The 19,841-nt window shown below is 41.4% G+C and overlaps 1 protein-coding gene and 2 long non-coding RNA genes across 3 annotated transcripts; 2 read left to right on the top strand and 1 right to left on the bottom strand.

Moving 5' to 3' along the window:
• Positions 1–160: 160 nt before the first annotated feature.
• st8sia4 (ST8 alpha-N-acetyl-neuraminide alpha-2,8-sialyltransferase 4) lies at positions 161–19,151 on the bottom strand. The gene is made up of 5 exons (XM_014144958.3): positions 18,905–19,151; positions 13,522–13,653; positions 9,620–9,877; positions 7,782–8,075; positions 161–4,450 (listed from the first exon to the last, which is right to left on the bottom strand). The coding sequence occupies exons 1-5, from the start codon at positions 19,015–19,017 to the stop codon at positions 4,171–4,173; spliced, it is 1,077 nt and encodes a 358-aa protein (XP_014000433.1). The 5' UTR covers positions 19,018–19,151; the 3' UTR covers positions 161–4,170.
• Positions 9,732–12,974, top strand: LOC123726604 (uncharacterized). The gene is made up of 2 exons (XR_006758671.2): positions 9,732–9,914; positions 11,690–12,974. It is a non-coding gene; the product is annotated as an uncharacterized LOC123726604 (long non-coding RNA).
• LOC145858569 (uncharacterized) lies at positions 14,262–17,419 on the top strand. The gene is made up of 3 exons (XR_014378987.1): positions 14,262–15,197; positions 15,451–15,510; positions 15,651–17,419. It is a non-coding gene; the product is annotated as an uncharacterized LOC145858569 (long non-coding RNA).
• Positions 19,152–19,841: the final 690 nt, after the last annotated feature.

Genomic DNA, 19,841 nt, shown 5'->3' on the forward strand with positions numbered 1-19,841 from the left:
CATCCTCAGTCAATTGCTTTCATTCTTGGTGTCATTCTAATTTCGTGAAAAGGATTAAAATAAAGTTTAAAATCTAGGTCATGTGACATAATAGGCCAAAACACAGGGCCCTAGATGGACGTTTAAACATCCATGAATAATTACCCTATCAAATGATTACTTCAATTTACAAGTTTATTAACTTTTCTAAAACGCATTTTCACAAACATAGAAAACTGACATAAAAAAGAAGCTGTAAAACAAATGGTATCAAATTTTACCAAAAAGGATGAAAATCTACCACAACATTCAGCACCTGATCGGATTGACTCAAACTACAGGTGTTACATATTCAACATCAAACAAGAATTGTATAAATTACATATTTATGAACAGTCAAAAACTGACACATGGTGTAACAAAGCAAACGAGGCGTAACAATTTCAGTCATTTCAAAGGCTTGTGGCAGTATTGAAGAAAGTTATTTAACCTTATGTCTCGTTATAATGGTTAGCCTACCATAAATTAATTAACATTCATTGTTTTCCTTATTCAATGTTACCATGTATGTACATTTTCACATTCTGTCTAGGTCATTGTCATTGACAATGGTTCACTTACAAATGACCTGCCACATATCCAATTACATCAGTATTATTCATTACAAAGCAAAGTTTTTGGACATTTTACATAATTTATGCCACCACATACCAGAAGTTGGTGTCTTGCAGTGGAGGCTGGTGGAAGGAGAAGTTAGGAGGATGGGCTCCAGTCTCCACTGGTGTCCAGGGCCCGTATTCATAAAGCAGCTCAGAGTAGGAGTGCTGATCTAGGATCAGTTTTTCCTTTTAGATCAGAAAAACAGTACATGGACAGAGAGGACATGGTCCCAGACTAGCATTACTTCTCTGGGAAGATTTATGAATACGGTCCCAGACTTTCATATATAGGCCCCTAGATACATACAATCTTTTAGCTGTAAGCAACTGGACTTTCAAAATACTGAGAGTAAAAAATAAAAAATAAAATAAAAAAATTTAATTGGCATGTAAAGAAAATGTAATTAAGAATTCCTTGAGCATACAATGGCTCTTCGAGGCAGATCTTTTTGAACATTCGTTAGCATTTGCATGACATCATCCATATTGTGAGATAAATGCGTTACATTCAAGCCTATTAAAGAACCTGGGAAAGGGCAGTTGTCTTGACATTATGTAAATACAGGAAGTTGAAGTTACTACAGGATAGCATGAGCATGCAGCAGTTCAAATATATCAAATATCTAAGAGGTACTTCTGTGTGAGATATGAAAGAGATTCAACAGTGAAACAGACTGATGTTGAATCCTGTTACTAAGAACAATCCTGTTACTAAGAACAATCACCGAAAGATCTGATTGCTAATGAATAATTCATAGGCTTACATAAAATTCCATACCTCTACCTCTTTTCTATCAGCTTTTTTCTTATACATTTTTAGACTTGCAGTGGCTCATAGGCCAATTGATTCCAATGGTATTAGGCTGTGTTTACATTCAGCTCTGTTTAAAGGGGAATGGTAAGGTTTAATTAACTGGATCAGATGAATCAGTTTTATACTCCCCCGGGGGTCATCTGTAGAGGCTCTGCAACCGCTTTGTAACCTCACAACGCACCACACCGCAAGGTGCAATACTTTGCTTAAGTGATAATGCCCGAGAAGCCAGTGTTTGGAGGATATATTGGCACGGGTGCTGTTACGCCCTAGACTTCTTCAATATATCCTCCAAAAACCGGTTTCGAGGGCATTATCACTTTTATACAACATATTCAAATAATGATTAACATATTTTCATTAAAAACATTATTTTGATTAATTTATTCATACAATTTTATCCTTTCACAAGGTATAGTCCCGACACAAATCTAGGGGTTGCTACCCAGGCCGGCTGGTCGTTCGTTCTATCGGTTCGGTTGCCAGAGACGTGACCCAGTCGTTCAGTCTTTATGTTCTGTATCTATGGACGCGACCCAGTCGTTCAGTCTTTTTGTTCTCTATCTATGGACAATCTTTCTAAATGCTCCATTGCCATACTGGCTGGCAATGTTCTTATCCCTTGCTTGCTAGCTAGCCAACTACGGCTAACTTACAGTCACGTCAAAAAGTTCAGCCAGAAAAACAACAAAGTAGCTTCATTTGCATTTGTTTACGCTGTTTTCTAGTAACATTTATTTGGATACATCCATAACAATGAGCTAATGAGGCGCGATTTCGCCTGGCATAGAAAATGTGCTCACTCGTCAGGACACTGTTGTTCAGAGGAGCTAGCCAACAACACAGCTAACACAATCACTTCAAACTGAAGCTGGAAAGACTGCAAACTACCTGCACTTCCTTTCGTTTGACCTTTTTTCAATTTACATTTCTTTGTATATATCCATGAAAATTATGCCAGCTGATTCATGATTTCAACTGGCTGAGAAACGCTGTCTGTCTGTCTCATACCGACTCCCAACACATTCATTACTTTCGGACAGCTGGAGATCGAATTTGAATACTGAAACAATGTTGCAAATGTAGGAGAGACAGACAGCAAGGTTTATACAAATCGTCGTTGTTGAAAACTAAATGTTAGTCTAAAAGAAATGTGAGATAATGTCTCGATGCTTTTTATAGTGGAGATCAAGTATATAAATTGCCTGGCTGGGCTGATGAGACAGTGGATTGCGCAGTTAGATGGAACAGAGTAAATAGGCATTTTAACGTCATAGATTTAGCCGGTGATAATTTGTGGAAAAGACACCGACTGGAATGCGGTTTCAATCAATCAGCATTCAGGATTAGACCCACCTGTTGTATAAAGTCCAATAATGCATACAAATTAATAACAATTGTCTAAAAAGGCCTAACTTGAAGTACGTTTCCATTCCCCTTTAACATGCAAGTTTACAAAAGGTGTGTTCAGATAACATGAGATTAATCACTTTGAAACAGCATACATATTGAAAATGTATAAATTAATCTGACATCTAGACAAATATAAAAATAATTTTGCCCTGAGGCTTCTAATTCCTAGAAAGTTCAGCTGTGAAGAACATAACCTTGTTTTGTAGTGAGGGCAAATAAATTGGCATGAGATCTTTGGAATCAACTTCTCTGGGCACATTCTTTTTTTTTTAAATATCCCAAAATCTAATTTACTGGGCATAACCTGTATTCTCTGCTTTTTCCTACTGACAAAACACGCTATGGCGACGAAAACGGTTGAAACCAGCGGGTGGCCCAGCGAACATGCCCACATTGGCATACATTTGATCATTTTCAAGCCTTAAAAAGGTATTTAGGGAACTTGTTACATTACATCAGAAACACTACTTTCTCATGTCACTCATTTAAGTTTTTATTTTAAAACTTCATCATTGGCAGTGTCCAAGATCAGGTGGACTGATATGGGCTAGTCCTGCGTTGAGCTGGTGTGGGAAAGCCCTGCGTTGGGCTGGCCTGTGTTGGGCTGATGTGGGCTTGGTGTGGGAAAGCCCTGCATTGGGCTGGCCTGTGTTGGGCTGATGTGGGCTTGGTATGGGCTGATGTGGGCTTGGTGTGGGGTAGCCTGTGTTGGACTTGTTGTGGGCTAGCTCGTGTCGGGCAGATGTGGGCTTGCCCACCGAATACCCACATGGGGCCAATGGAGTTAATGTTTGCTGGGGGCCGTCCTATTCCCTCTGACCAGAATATCCCCTTGGACTGTCATTTTCTGTTCATTTCCTGATGATTCCGCATGTTGAATCGCCACCATTGGTCGACACCCAGCAGGTAATCGCTAACACACCGCGTCCACCGCTGCTTTTAGCAGTTGGTCTTTGTGCTTTGTCTACTAGACAACTACTGTAATGACCAATGTAGAAATCCATGGTATTGTAATCAATCTGGTTGTCTCTGATGCTCCATCCAAAGAATTGATTTCCTGATTTCTCAGCCATGATGCTTACAATGCCAAACCTGACATTTATATAGACTAATAATTTTTCAATTACATTCTTTGTTTTGTACCTTTATATTGTTAGTTTAAAAAAAGGCACGCTCACTTTTACTTACTACTTTTGCAATTATTCATAATCAACTCAGCAGTCTTACAGCCTTGTGTGCTTTCTAGCAACGCAAACAAAGTGTCAGTGTGCGCCACAAACTGGCACTCTGTCGAGGAAGAGCACTTTAAGATTCACACTTCGAAGTTGTCAACTTCAGAGCTCCTTTGCTGTGCAGCATTTTCAGCGTTTTGAACTCAAGTGGCATCCTGTGAGGGCCTGCGTTGGAGAAGTATCGATACTTGAGCATGTCGTAGTAATGGTACTTCACCATATTTCCATTTGCGTCCCGCGGAAAGGGCCAGAATCCATACAAGTGAATCTCGTCGCAGAAGCGCGTGGCCAAAGTGTACATCAACAATCCGGTGCTGGGCCGTTTGATATTGATTTTGTTTGTCAGCCAGTACCTGGAAAACAAGAACAAATTGTTTTACTAAGCCTCGCTCAGACTTACAGTAAACATGATTCCATCACTGATACAGATGGCTACAAACATCTCACTGCTATTATCTCTAGTAATCCACAATATAACAGCAGAGTGCCAAGGTACGTATTCCCTAAAACACTCAAAATGGCCCCAATTCTCTGTAGTAGCCTAAATAATGCTGGCGGCAATGTTGTTTTGTGATAGAATAACAGCTCAGACTACTAATTGAATGGAATGACAGCTCCTCCGTACTCAAGTTATATCCACGCCGAAGGCTTATGGGCTGCATCCTCGGAGGCTTCAACACATCAATGGATTCGAAACAGAAAAGGGAAATTTTTGGAGAGAGACTCCCAACGACTGATGAATTAAAGAACAACCGACAGTTTTCAATTCCCAAGACAGATGTGTGTGTCGAGGAGAATGATAATTTGGATTGGATGAAAAAAATAGCACATTCTCATGCCGGGGAAACAAATCCAAGTCCTTATTACTATAGACCAAATAAACCGACATACCTAGATCATTATTTGCCTCTGCAATTGATATTTTTACAATAACACAATGCACTGTCCAGTGAACTGAATATTGAGCCTGAAGTGTACAGGATAAAAATATTATTTGCAGTGGGTCAGTGCCCAGTAAACATGTACACGTCTGGTTCGGCTGACATATGTAATGTGGAGAGCGTTTGCACATTGGAAAGACATCACAGAGATATTAGAATAGATTTTAGAACGTAGACATTTGAAATACATCGTCAATACTCTTGCCTATCTTTAAAAGATGTCAAAACAACATATTCCTGATGTATCCTGTACACGTCGTACCTACATTGAGGTTTGTGTGCTATCTGAGTGGCTAACACTTGATCCCACCCAAATTATCACAGATAATGGTAATTATAAAGGCCAGTGCCGTCCTAAACGTATATATTTGATTTACTTTAAGCCACAATCTTTATTTTTCAGTCAACGGCAGTCTGCTATAGACTTGGTTTGCTATAAAGCCGGGAGATGGGGCTTGAGAAATGTAACCACTCTCCATTTCATGGATACAAGGACTGACAGTCCATGAGGTCAACATGACAGTTTAAACCACATTTTGAAGCTATACACATTATTTGTTTACATAGACAATTGAGAAAAATAACCTTATTGTTTTGTGTCATGATAGACACAATTGAACTATAAAAAGCCATAAGTAATATTCTTCTAGAATCACTCAGTGTATATTTACATAGTGTATATATATCATTCATTTAAACAATAAAAAATGGCTGTACCTATCACAGGTTGGGCCTTCAAATGAAAACCATTTTGATAGGTCTGTCCCATGGACCTGTTAGCCATGTCCCTCCTTCAACCAAACTATATTTAGCAGCGAGGCAGGGCAGCAGAAAGACAGAACAGAAAGAACACAGTGCTTGGCTGCTATGGCAACTCACAAGGACATCAAATGAGCCCATAAAATCAGACAGTCACAACCTGTGCCCCAGGGGGAACTCTGCACGGCTAACAATCAACCCACAAAACAATTAACTAATCAACCAGTCAATTGGACAATTAATACATTGCTGTGAATTTGTCCTGGGGGGAAATGACAACCGTCACAATGATCCTCTCTTTAACTCCTACAGAAAAGCTCGAGCTCGTAAACCGTATGTTCGTGATAATAACAATGTTTCAAAATAAGGTCTCACACACTTTCTCCTTTCAAAGACGTTTTTCCATAATAAGGTCTCACACACGTTCTCCTTTCAAAGACGTTTTTCCATAATAAGGTCTCACACACGTTCTCCTTTCAAAGACGTTTTTCCATAATAAGGTCTCACACACGTTCTCCTTTCAAAGACGTTTTTCCATAATAAGGTCTCACACACGTTCTCCTTTCAAAGACGTTTTTCCATAATAAGGTCTCACACACTTTCTCCTTTCAAAGACGTTTTTCTCATCACTCCTTTCACTGCCTCTATCCTTTCCTCCACGGCTCGCAGAGTTCTACATTGGAATTGAATTGAAGCCAATCATATTTGACATTGTCTTACACCTAGCAATCTATCTGCGTATGAAGACATGAGCACAGATGGAAATGTAGCCTGCTGAGAAGACATGTGGAATGTCATGCTGATTGTAGCGTGGGGAGATGTGATCGGCGGGTTGCCCGGTTACTTTAGCATGCTGCGTGAAGCGGTGCACACTAACACGACACACTGCAGGACACCAGATTCATGGGGATTTGGACACCAGATTCATGGGGATTTGGACACCAGATTCATGGGGGTTTGGACACCAGATTCATGGGGGCTTGGACACCAGATTCATGGGGGTTTGGACACCAGATTCATGGGGGTTTGGACACCAGATTCATGGGGGTTTGGACACCAGATTCATGGGGGTTTGGACACCAGATTCATGGGGGTTTGGACACCAGATTCATGGGGGTTTGGACACCAGATTCATGGGGGTTTGGACACCAGGTTCATGGGGTTTGGACACCAGGTTCATGGGGTTTGGACACCAGGTTCATGGGGTTTAGACACCAGATTGAAATTCATTGATATTTCCCTTTGGAAAAATGTGGGTTTCAATGAGATAAAAACAAACAGAGAATGACATCACTGGTCCATCTCTAGGTGTAAAAATAATGTTAAAGGTTTAGAGAGGCAGGTACTTCAGTCTAGCCTAGTCTACAATCGGTTTGTGCCGTCTTGCCAACTGTCACGACAACGTGACAGTGACCAACAATTTAAAATGGTTCTCTCCCAACACAATTTGCAATTAATGGCACATTGATAGAATGCATTAGACCTCCAGACCTCAGATCTCAGACCTCTAGAGTTCTTCCCATAGAGTCCCTTATTCCCGACATAGTGCACTACTTTTGACCAGGGCCCCTCCATTATATAGGGAATAGGGTGTGTGCATGGCTTACTTTATACTGAGCTGTAAGTTACAACCAATTGTATAATAGGCAAGCATTTAATGGCCCACAACTCTTTATGAACAGCTACCTGACTGTGGGTGTGTGTGTGTGTGTGTGTGTGTGTGTGAACATACTGTAGTGTATACCGTATGTGAGAATGTGTGTCAATGTGTGCATGCATATACATTACCAGTCAAAAGTTTTAGAAAACCTAAACGTTTTTTGGTAACTACATGATTCCATATGTGTTATTTCATAGTTTTGATGTCTTCACTATTATTCTACAATGTAGAAAATAGTACAAATAAAGAAAAACCCTGGAATGAGTAGGTGTTCTAAAACATTTGACCGGTAGTGTAGTACACGTGTGGCAATCCTCAACTCACCCTCTCACCACGTGGATGAGCCTCAGTGACGGGTAGGCCGTCCTCACCCTCAGCTTCCTCTTGACGATTAGCTCGTTGACGCTCTCCACGTGCCTCTCTCCTCCCTTCACCATGAAGGCCGGGATCCACAGAACGCTGTCGTTGAGCCCCCGCAGGCGCTGGACGAACCTCTCTGTGTCCGTGGCGTTCTTCAGGCCGCCATACGCCCTCTGGATGACAGAGGGGTTCATGGTGGTGAAGTCGGACCGCAGCCCCACGTCCTCGGCGAACTCGGACAGCGGCGGCAGGTTACAGCTAAATCAACAACGAGTCATTTCAGAAAGGGTACAACCTCGAACAGCGTTGCTCTTTCACAATACCAATAAGCTTAAAGAGGGGGAGAATAAATGTTGTTCTTTGTAAGGGTGGTCAAACTTCAAAGTCTTAACTCCTGGGTCCTGGAGAAGCTTAGTGTTAACGCTAGTTTTTGTCCCAGCCCTGCACTTACACACTAACCTTAGATTAGTTATATCAGGTGTGTTAGTGCTGGGCTGAAACAAAACCTTGTGTACACCCTGTAGCTTTCCAGGACCAGGAATAAAGAGCAATGTTCTAGAGAGGCTAGGATTGTACATACAACACCACTCAATACTCTGCAAACAATAGCTTTGGGCCCTGGTCAAAAGTAGTGCACTACTGTTACTGCCCTACCAAGCAAAAAGACAGTAACTGCTCAAAACGTGTAACTGAGAAAAAAATGCTTTTATTTACCTTGGATTCACAGTAACTTTATGCAGTTACTGCTAACATGACCCCCATTTTCTCCAAAACACAATAGAGGCAGGATACTTGTCCACATGATTAAGCATGTATTTAATGTAACAATAATGACATTAACTCATTTTAGACCAATTGAGCAGTTACTGCCTTTTTGCTTGGTAGGGCATTTTCAGGGATAGGGCTCCATTTGGGACGACATCATTATGTCTGAACTGGGCTGATGGCACAATGGAAATATTGGTGGAAGGTATTTCCTTCCTCTTTACTGTGCTTTTCTCCCACAACAGGTTGTGGTATCGCATCATGAGTCAGACTATTCAAAAGTAGCATCTTTGATCCACGCTAACAGTATGTGCTTCTGGCTTTGTCTGTTTAATATTCACAACAGCCATTTATGAATCATAACAATCTTCTTATCGATGTCATGTCATACAATATGACATATGAACCTAACTGTTATAAATGCTCAGGTAATTTAAATTCGTATCATCTAGTCATTTTTTATGTAAGTATCACTAAGCTGGAGGCAAACCCAAACACCAGACAAGAGAAGAGTGATGCTATTTTTCTGATTTAATTTAATGTGGCCGCATGGGCACATAAACCCAAGAACCCCTCATTAAATGCAGACAGGGGAATAAATTGACCAAGCTTCTGGCTAAGAGCCAGTCTCCTTAAGTGTTGATCCAATATGTGACTTCTATCCATCAGATAATGACAGCTAATATTGTCATTACCTTGAGTGTTTTCTATGAACATATATACATTCTGGAGGTGTTAACCATGGGCTAATGACAGCGGAGGGAAACTATATTATGGCTTTTATGCCCAGGCAAAAAGATCCAACCTTTTCTCATAGAGTGTCAGAGAATGTCTATGCCTTAACTGCGTTAAGAAGTCCCAATCTTGGTAAAACATAGACCAGACATGGTAGCATTAAAGGGATCCTATCATATGATTCAAAATGCATCATCAGTTTGTGGAGCTTGAAAACTTGAACGCTGACATACAGAATATGAACAAAAAAAACTCAAAAGTGTTTGAGTGAACTATCCTTTTAAAAAAGGCAGCAGCAGTACCGTATGACAAAGTCATGGCTGTCGATTTCCTTGCCACATCCGCTGTTGAGAAGCACACCGGAATTGCCCACCACCGCGCACGTTCTGAAGCGCTTGTTTTTGAGCGGAGAGACGTCTGGTAGCAGGCTGTGAAGCGTGTGGGAGACGTTGAGCGTCCGGCGTCTGTCGAGGACGTAGTGGATAGTGTCGCCTGGTTTGAAACTGCTCTTCACAACCGAAACGTCCCTCTCAGCATCCAGGAAACGCAGGACATCCTTCCTGTATGTTAGTCAGAAGAGAAGTGGACTGTAGTGAAGTAAGTCAACTCTTAATTCATGCCTGATTTCCCAGAGACAGATTAAGAGAAGTACCAGACTGAAAAGCATTCACAATGGAGAACCTCCATTAAAAGGGCTTTTTAGTCCAGAACCAGGGTTATTCTGTGTCTCGGAAACCGGCCTAATGGGTTTCTCCATTGAAAGGGCTTTTTGGTCGAGATTTGGGCTTAAGATACCCTTATCCCATAGACCTACTGTATGATAGACTTGTCCCATAGAACCTCTGTATGATAGACTTGTCCTAATAGACCTACTGTATGATAGACTTGTCCCATAGAACGTCTGTATGATAGACTTGTCCTAATAGACCTACTGTATGATAGACTTGTCCCATAGAACCTCTGTATGATAGACTTGTCCTAATAGTCCTACTGTATGATAGACTTGTCCCATAGAACCTCTGTATGATAGACTTGTCCTAATAGTCCTACTGTATGATAGACTTGTCCCAAAGGCATACTGTATGATAGACATGTCCCAATAGTCCTACTGTATAATAGACTTGTCCAAAATGCCTACTGTATAATAGACTTGTCCAAAATGCCTACTGTATAATAGACATGTCCCAATAGTCCTACTGTATGATAGACATGTCCCATAGGCCTACTGTATGATAGACATGTCCCAATAGTGCTACTGTATGATATACATGTCCCATAGGCCTACTGTATGATAGACTTGTCCCATAGGCCTACTGTATGATAGACATGTCCCAATAGTGCTACTGTATGATATACATGTCCCATAGGTCTACTGTATGATAGACTTGTCCCAAAGGCCTACTGTATGATAGACTTGTCCCATAGGCCTACTGTATGATAGACTTGTCCCATAGGCCTACTGTATGATAGACTTGTCCCATAGGTCTACTGTATGATAGACTTGTCCCATAGGCCTACTGTATGATAGACTTGTACCATAGGCCTACTGTATGATAGACTTGTACCATAGGCCTACTGTATGATAGACTTGTACCATAGGCCTACTGTATGATAGACTTGTCCCATAGGCCTACTGTATGATAGACTTGTCCCATAGGCCTACTGTATGATAGACATGTCCCATAGCCTACTGTATGATAGACATGTCCCATAGGCCTACTGTATGATAGACTTGTCCTATAGGCCTACTGTATGATAGACATGTCCCATAGGCCTACTGTATGATAGACATGTCCCATAGGCCTACTGTATGATAGACATGTCCCAATAGTGCTACTGTATGATAGACATGTCCCATAGGCCTACTGTATGATAGACTTGTCCCATAGGCCTACTGTATGATAGACATGTCCCATAGGCCTACTGTATGATAGACATGTCCCATAGGCCTACTGTATGATAGACATGTCCCATAGGCCTACTGTATGATAGACTTGTCCCATAGGCCTACTGTATGATAGACTTGTCCCATAGGCCTACTGTATGATAGACATGTCCCATAGGCCTACTGTATGATAGACATGTCCCATAGGCCTACTGTATGATAGACATGTCCCATAGGCCTACTGTATGATAGACATGTCCCATAGGCCTACTGTATGCGCTGCTCTTCTACATGACATGGCAATGATAGAAGAGTTGGCTTCAGCACATGATAAGGGTTTAGACAGTCTGTTGACAGTGATTGATTCAGTTCTTTTGATGTTGGGGGATGACACCTCTGTTCTATATTTGATGAAAATATGTCACAGTTCTCCGGTTGTTAATGATGAAATCTTAATGGGGGAATGTTCTGTTTTGATTCATTACAGGTCTCCTGTTGTGACAGATGTAAGCATGTATCCAACATGACAGCGACAAACAGTATGGTGTCTCAAAAACATCTAACGCAAAGCAAGATGATGAAGAAAGAAACCACAGTATATGAAGCACCCTAAAATGCTGGTGCAATGTGTTCCAGTCAACCTGCTGCAAAGTTTGAAACATTAGGTGGGCCAGAAAAAAAAACATGAAGATAAATGAGCAAAAATAGCAAAAAAGATAAATGAGCAAAAATGGCCTACATTTTTCACAGCGAGTCAAATAGCAATATCTTGATTGGCTTTGTAATTACAATATGCTGCATGGGGGGAAAAAGGAAGCACGGAAATCAGTCCCAGAACAAAGGCTCGGCTAAATGGGCAAAGAGCCTCTTATGTCATACAGTAATGAGAGTTTTGCAGTTTTCTGTCTCTTTTTCGCTGTCTCAGAGGGCTATGTGTTCTATTGCAGTCCAACGTCGACGATTCCCTAGACACGGAGACAGAGGGGCAGGCCGCTATTCTTAGGCATGGAAGGCACATTTCCACAATAAAAAGAAAAGTTGTCTCACCGCAAATTAAGCGCATACGCAGTTGCGTAGCCAGAAATTAGCTGGTGGGTGGGCCTGCAGCTAACTTCCTTAAATTATAGACATTTTGCAATAGGGCAAAGTTTCAGTTTCATAGCTAATCTCATGCTATTCTACACATTATGCCATGAGGCTGAGAGAAAAGTAAAGCTAAAATAAATGTGTGTTGGCTGTGATAAAGGCACTGGATTATAAGCGGTCTTGTTTGCTAAATGAACAAATGAAGTAAGCTGTGGCATGGTGCATATAGCCATAGAAACACAGTGACAGATGCCTCAATGCAGTCATATTCACAGCTTATCGGGGGTGTGGCTTTCAGTTAGTTATTTTTGGCAACACATCCCGTGAGAGTGAATGTCATCCCAGTTCACCTGTTATGTTATATTTCATCAAATCTGACTAACCCAGTGCACTGTTTGCTATAAATTCTATCTGACGGTGTTTGCATGTTTAGGTAAAACAGTCGGTGGCAAAAAACGAAGACAACCTTCTACAATGACAACCTCCCCAAAGTTACAGTATAATACAACAGTGTTGTAAGAATATAATAAGTATCTCAACTCCTTTATGATATCATGTATAGAAATAGTACACAGACTTCTTCAGAAGTAGTACATAAGTAATATAGACTTATTGACAAGAGTGTTTGTAATGAAAAGGAACGACCTTCGGTATAGATTCTTATGCCATTAAATGCAGTCAAATTAGATGTACGAACGTGTTGACTCTGGTTGAACTGTGTCACCAAAGCAATGAGCTTGAGTTAATGTTGACCCTGACAATGATTCATCCTCCTCATAGTCTCCAGTGGTTTCCTACTGTATCTCTACGTCCCAAATGGCACCCTATTCCCTATACAGTGCACTACTTTTGACCAGGGGCTTATAGGGCTCTGGTAAAAAAGTAGTGCTATGTAGGGAATAGGGTGCCGTTTTGGACGAATCGCATATCGCTGAAAGAAAGGACGTGCTTTGTTTCAGGTTTTTTATACTACTGGACTTAAGACAGGAAGGTTGTCTCTCTTTCTGTGTGTGTGTGTGTGTGTGTGTGTGTGTGTGTGTGTGTGTGTGTGTGTGTGTGTGTGTGTGTGTGTGTGTGTGCCACTGAGCAGAAGACTGTACAATGGTGGTGTATGAGGTCAGTAATCCTCGGACAATGTGTGCTCTTGGGGCTAGTGGTGTAGAGAAGATCTCCATTGTGTCAATTCAAGCCTCTTTTAATCCAATATCAATAACTGGACAAGTGGTGACTCACCTTATCATGAGAACTAGTGAGGAATTGACCCGCCATCCTTCGACCGAGTGCTGGAAAAAGGAAGGCACACCACTCCTGCTGCTTTTCTCCGAACTATTGACCATAAGTCTTGAAGTGCCGAGTTCACTGTCGCTGAAATGAAAAATATTATAGAAAAAAAAGACTTTATTGTCCAATGTCCCCACACATGAACGAGTACTTGATCCTTGACACACACACACACACACACACACACACACACACACACACACACACACACACACGTCCAGGTTCTTTGTTTTAATGTGATATGATTTCTCATTGAGGTGATTGCACCAGTAATTACATTGGAATGAATGTCAGAAAAAGGTACTAGAGAGATAGTGGACTAGAAAAGAGGGCTTGATTTGTACAGCAGTACACCCTGAGTTCCATGCGCACCCAGTCTTTTGTCCTTAATATGAAAGCTCTGTTGTTTTCTGAAAGAGATACCGTGAACCCACTGTCAGTTTGACATTGTTTTTCATCCATCACACTGTACAGTCTCTCATAAAGGTGTGTGTGTGTGTGGTACACACACACACAGTTGATTGTCCTTGCTTGGGCTACACCTACTCTTGGCAAGGACAGTTGATTTTGGGAAGGTTATTTATGTAACTTCCTTTATATTTAGAGACGTGCTCTACAGAGAAAGTCATGGCAGCTTTCAGAGTCTTCCAAAAACAAGTGTACTAATATCTTTAACACATATGTACGTGTGATTAGAGTGAAGCACCATTCACAAGAATACTTTTACTTTTCTGAAAGAGCTACTCCCAGTCCATTCGCCTACCTTAACATGTCTATGCATGGTTACCCCAGTGAACAAAGCCGCGAGCCCCAGACATTCTCAAATGTTATATGACTCACAGCATCTGACTCACAGCATCTGCCAGGGTTGCCTGGGATCAATGAGGCACGGTTGTGTGTGAACTGACGATCTTCAACAGATATAAGTGGACACAATGGGAAATACCCTACTGTTGGGACTTAGCTGTTCACACGCATAATGACCACTGAAGTTACTTCCTATTGGTTGTTGCAACCTGATTAAACTAATTGTTTGGCTTAAAACAAAAACAGCTTGGATGTTCAAATGTGTAACCTTTTAGGCTAGCTGCAGTGGTGGTTCAAGAGACAATCATCTATAGTTTTTCTAAATCCTTGTAATACTAATTACATTTTGAACAGTCTTAACTCTCATGAACGGATAGGACAACATCAGTTGATAGATGGGTTGTTGTTTTCGTTTGACACTTCCTGCTTAGATTGGAGAAAAAGGGAACCGCAGGTCTCTTGCGTAGGCTCACAGTCTACTGCTCAGTGCCACACACACACACACACACACACACACACACACACACACACACAGAAAGAGAGACAACAGTAGTATAAAGACCTGAAACAAAGCACGTCCTTTCTTTGATGGTATCATCCTACTGACTGGTGATTGTGTGCCGTTCTGGCTCGGACAAGACGGCTTACTTACCTACTGACTGGTGATTGTGTGCCGTTCTGGCTCGGACAAGACGGCTTACTTACCTACTGACTGGTGATTGTGTGCCGTTCTGGCTCGGACAAGACGGCTTACTTACCTACTGACTGGTGATTGTGTGCCGTTCTGGCTCGGACAAGACGGCTTACTTACCTACTGACTGGTGATTGTAACCTAATTATTACAATAATTTAAACCTCACTTCTCTTTTATAAAGCTTAAATGAACCCTTCAGCGTTAACTTTAACTGAGTGGGAATAAATGGGAAGCTCTCCAACTGAGGCTTGTTCATACAAGAAATCACATATTTTCAGTTCCCGGTAAAGATGTAAATACCATTTCTTTGTGTACTCAGAGCATGCGCAGACCAGCTGTCTAGAGTGTTTACGGACATATTCAATCTCTCCCTATCCCAGTTTGCTGTCCCCACTTGCTTCAAGATGTCCACCATCCTTCCTGTACACAAGAAAGCGAAGGTAACTGAACTAAATGACTATCGCCCCATAGCACTCACTTCTGTCATCATGAAGTGCTTTGAGAGGGTAATTAAGGACCATATCACCTCCACCTTACCTGATATCCTAGACCCACTACTATGCACATATCGCCCCAACAGATCCACGGACGACGCAATCGCCATTGCACTGCACATCCCACAAGAACAAGAGAAATACCTATGTAAGAATGCTGTTCATTGACTATAGCTCACCCTTCAACACCATAGTGCCATCAAAGCTCATCACTAAGCTCGAGGCCCTGGGTCTGAGCCCCGCCCTGTGGAACTGGACTTCCTGATGGGCCGACCCCCAAGTGGTGATGGTAGGCAACAACACCTCTGCCACGCTGATCCTCAACACGGGGGCCCCCACAGAGGTGTGTGCTTAGCCCCCTCCTGTACTCCCTGTTCACCCGTGGCTAAACACGTCTCCAAATCATTCATCAAGTTTGCTGAAGACACAACAGTGTCTGATAGGCCTGATTACCAACAAAAACAAGACAGCCTACAGGGAGGTGAAAGCCCTGGCAGAGTGGTGGCAGGAAAATAACCTCTCCATCAACGTCAACATAACGAAGGAGCTGATCGTGGACTACAGGAGACCGCAGAGAGAGCACCCCCCCATTCACATCGACGTGGCTGCAGTGGAGACTGAACACTGGTCACTTTAATAATGTTTACATACTGTTTTATCCACTTTATATGTACAGTATACACTGTTTTCTAGTCAAGGTTCATCCTATATAACTACTGCTGTACACACCTTTTCTATTCATATATTCTCCATACACACCATATTATATATATTCTCCATACATACATACATACATACATACATACATACATAACTGTTCAAAAGTTAGTATGTATACCACCGTTCAAAAGTTTGGAATCATTTAGAAATGTCCTTGTTTTTGAAAGAAAAGCACATTTTTTGTCCATTAAAATAACATCAATTTGATGTTATTTTAAATGGACAATTTTTTTTGTTGCTTTTCTTTCAAAAACAAGGACATTTCTAGAGTGACCCCAAACTTTTGAAAGGTAGTGTACATACACACACACATACCATTATATTTGAAAGGTAGTGTACATACACACACACATACATACCATTATATTTGAAAGGTAGTGTACATACACACACACATACCATTATATTTGAAAGGTAGTGTACATACACACACACATACCATTATATTTGAAAGGTAGTGTACATACACACACACATACCATTATATTTGAAAGGTAGTGTACATACACACACACATACCATTATATTTGAAAGGTAGTGTACATACACACACACATGCCATTATATTTGAAAGGTAGTGTACATACACACACACATGCCATTATATTTGAAAGGTAGTGTACATACACACACACATGCCATTATATTTGAAAGGTAGTGTACATACACACACACATACCATTATATTTGAAAGGTAGTGTACATACACACACACATACCATTATATTTGAAAGGTAGTGTACATACACACACACATACCATTATATTTGAAAGGTAGTGTACATACACACACACATGCCATTATATTTGAAAGGTAGTGTACATACACACACACATACCATTATATTTGAAAGGTAGTGTACATACACACACACATACCATTATATTTGAAAGGTAGTGTACATACACACACACATACCATTATATTTGAAAGGTAGTGTACATACTCTGACTTCTTTGTTTTTGGAATATGTGCCTATTGTTTTGTATTGCCAGGTATTATTACTGCACTGTTGGAGCTAGAAACACAAGAATTTCACTGCACCTGCGATAACAACTGCAAATCTGCGTACGCAACCAATAAACTTTGATTTGATACAGATAACTGACAAAATAAAGGAAACATCAACCTAAAGTGTCTAAATAGGGCATGGGCCACCAGAACAGCTTCAATGCTCCTTGGCATAGATTCTATAAGTGTCTGGAACTCTATCATCCATCATTTGGTGTTTTGATGGTGGTGGAAAAATCAGGGCATTTGGTGTCATTACCGACCGCAATTCAGGTTTTTCTTGTTGTGGGTGTTCCCTGATATCAGGAAACGCCCATTGATACCTGCCATTGGTCAGTTCTGGTGTTCTCGACACAGATGATTTGTTGACATAGCAGGTTATGGATAATTGACGTGGCTGGTTAGGAGGCTGAGGTTAAGGTTAGGAAAAGGGTTATGCTTAGCTACAATTGTCAAGAACTCTTGTCCCGACACAAAAGAAACGGCCAAGGACCAATGGCGCGTAACTTGAAATCAAGTAACGCCTACAGTATATCAGAAAACACCCCTAATTGCGCTCCGCAATTACACCCTTCTCATCTCAGGCACAACCACCGACTGTTTCCTTGTTGAGAGTCAAACAGGACATGCGGGTTCACGCCTATTCGCCCTCTTAGAGGAACAGCAATGACGAAACAGTCAGTGGCTGTATTTGATGAATGTTTTATTAAAAAGTATGGATTTCAGCAAACAAAGAAAGGCACGCAACAACAAAGGACAAACCTAGGTACACAGTAAGAGTTTAAGAATGTACATTTTTGAAAGAGTCAGAGGTTCATTTTAAAAAGAAATAAACTCTAGTCTGCACTCAACTCAGTGGAGGAGTTGAGGTACATGGCAACCTTCACCTGTACTCAGAGTCCCAAATATGGTATCCTTAAACTAGTGATTGAGTCTTGAGGGTTCGTACACACACACACACACACACACACACACACACACACACACACACACACACACACACACACACACACACACACACACACACACAATGTTGTAAAGCATAAGATTTGATTGATTTTGTTTGCATTCCAGTATTTTGAACAAAGCGAAATCCTATCAACTAAAAAACTATATTTCTCTGTATAATGAGATTTTGTCCCAATGTGTGTGGCTGAGGCTCAGAAGGAGACAGTCCGTCCGCATGCCTCATCGACTCTGGAGCATTCAGAGAGAAATGTGTAAAATCTTTGAAGAATCCACTCACATGCCACAGTCAATATGATACCAGCCAATTAAATAACTAGAAAATACTGAAGAGCAGCACTGTGTCGTTTTGACATTGTGCTCACCGGTTCAGTTCAAACAAAGGAGAATTAAGCGTCCATCCCAATACAATTGCTATGGGCTGGACAATGGCAGAGGTGTCCAATTGCAGGACACTGGCACAGATCTACCAATATACATCTAAACAAAGTCCTAAAAACGAAAATGTATCACGAGGATACATTCATTGACCAAGTCTCAAAGTAGAAAACCTCTGCAGCGCGCCTTATGGTAATACCTGTGTTCCCAAGCGTGTTCCAGCTATTCTATTGGCCATATCGATGGCAAAAGAACGTATCATACCCAGTGACTTGAGCTTCCTGATGTTCTTCACTTCTAGTTATTTCTTTCGTCTTGTAGAAGATCACCAGGATGCTTATTGTGCAAATAGTCCAGCGTTTCCGTGAGAGACGCATCTCGCAGAGTGAGTGACAGAATCCTTAGCGATAGATTCCCCTTTAAAATCCTTTATTGGTTAGATTTGTCCCCCTTCCGAAGCGCTTGTCTCCTTCTGCTGCGCGCATTACCATGACTTACAGCAACTACACCATATCCATCGTATGAAGCCCATCTTTGTGATGGAAAGGCAACGTAGCCAATCATCTCACTCCGTTTTGCCCATGCAAATGATCGGGGTTTTCTAAACCAATGGTTATAGGGAAGGGCGTCAACTTTCACTTTGAAGTTACGTTAGAGATCTATAGCACACTGAGCGTGGCCAGACGTAACATTTAACAGATAGAAAGACCGGTAGACCGGTAGACGCTGTGTAGGCGGAGGAGCTCTGGCCGCCTTGCTGACTATCGCAAAGCCCAGGTCTGCAGCGCATGTGCCCCCATTTTCTGTTCAAACATGGTAACAGTTTACCTTTATCCTGCGGGTATGAAAACATTAGGATGCAGTTAAAACTCCTTATATTTACATTTTAGCTGACGTTCTTAATCAGATAAATTTACAGGAGGGTTATGTGCCTTGCTCAAGTGCACATTAACAGATTTTTCACCTAGTCGACTTGGGGATTCAAACCAGCAACCTTTCGGTTATTGGCCCAATGCTCTTAACCGCTAAGCTACCTATCGACTTCATGAACATACATGACCACTTAAAATGTCTTATTTCCAGGTCTAAAACAGTCCCTGATTAGAGGAGAACAATGAAAAAATACCTTGGAACTGGCTTCAAGGTTCAGAGTTGAATTTGAGGGCCCTATGGCCTAGTACTGGCACAGAATACCACCGAC

This window comes from Salmo salar, chromosome 01 (assembly GCF_965601325.2).
Source record: "Salmo salar chromosome 01, fSalSal1, whole genome shotgun sequence".
NCBI lineage: Eukaryota > Metazoa > Chordata > Actinopteri > Salmoniformes > Salmonidae > Salmo > Salmo salar.

What these genes read in the sequence shown, in the direction of transcription:
- st8sia4 (XM_014144958.3), bottom strand. Translation starts at nt 19,017, where the DNA reads ATGCGTCTCTCACGGAAACGCTGGACTATTTGCACAATAAGCATCCTG. An exon ending in CAGGAAGCTCAAGTCACTGG is followed by an intron (nt 13,654 to 18,904) that starts GTATGATACGTT and finishes TTTTCATTTCAG; the next exon opens with CGACAGTGAACTCGGCACTT. An exon ending in TCACTAGTTCTCATGATAAG is followed by an intron (nt 9,878 to 13,521) that starts GTGAGTCACCAC and finishes ACTAACATACAG; the next exon opens with GAAGGATGTCCTGCGTTTCC.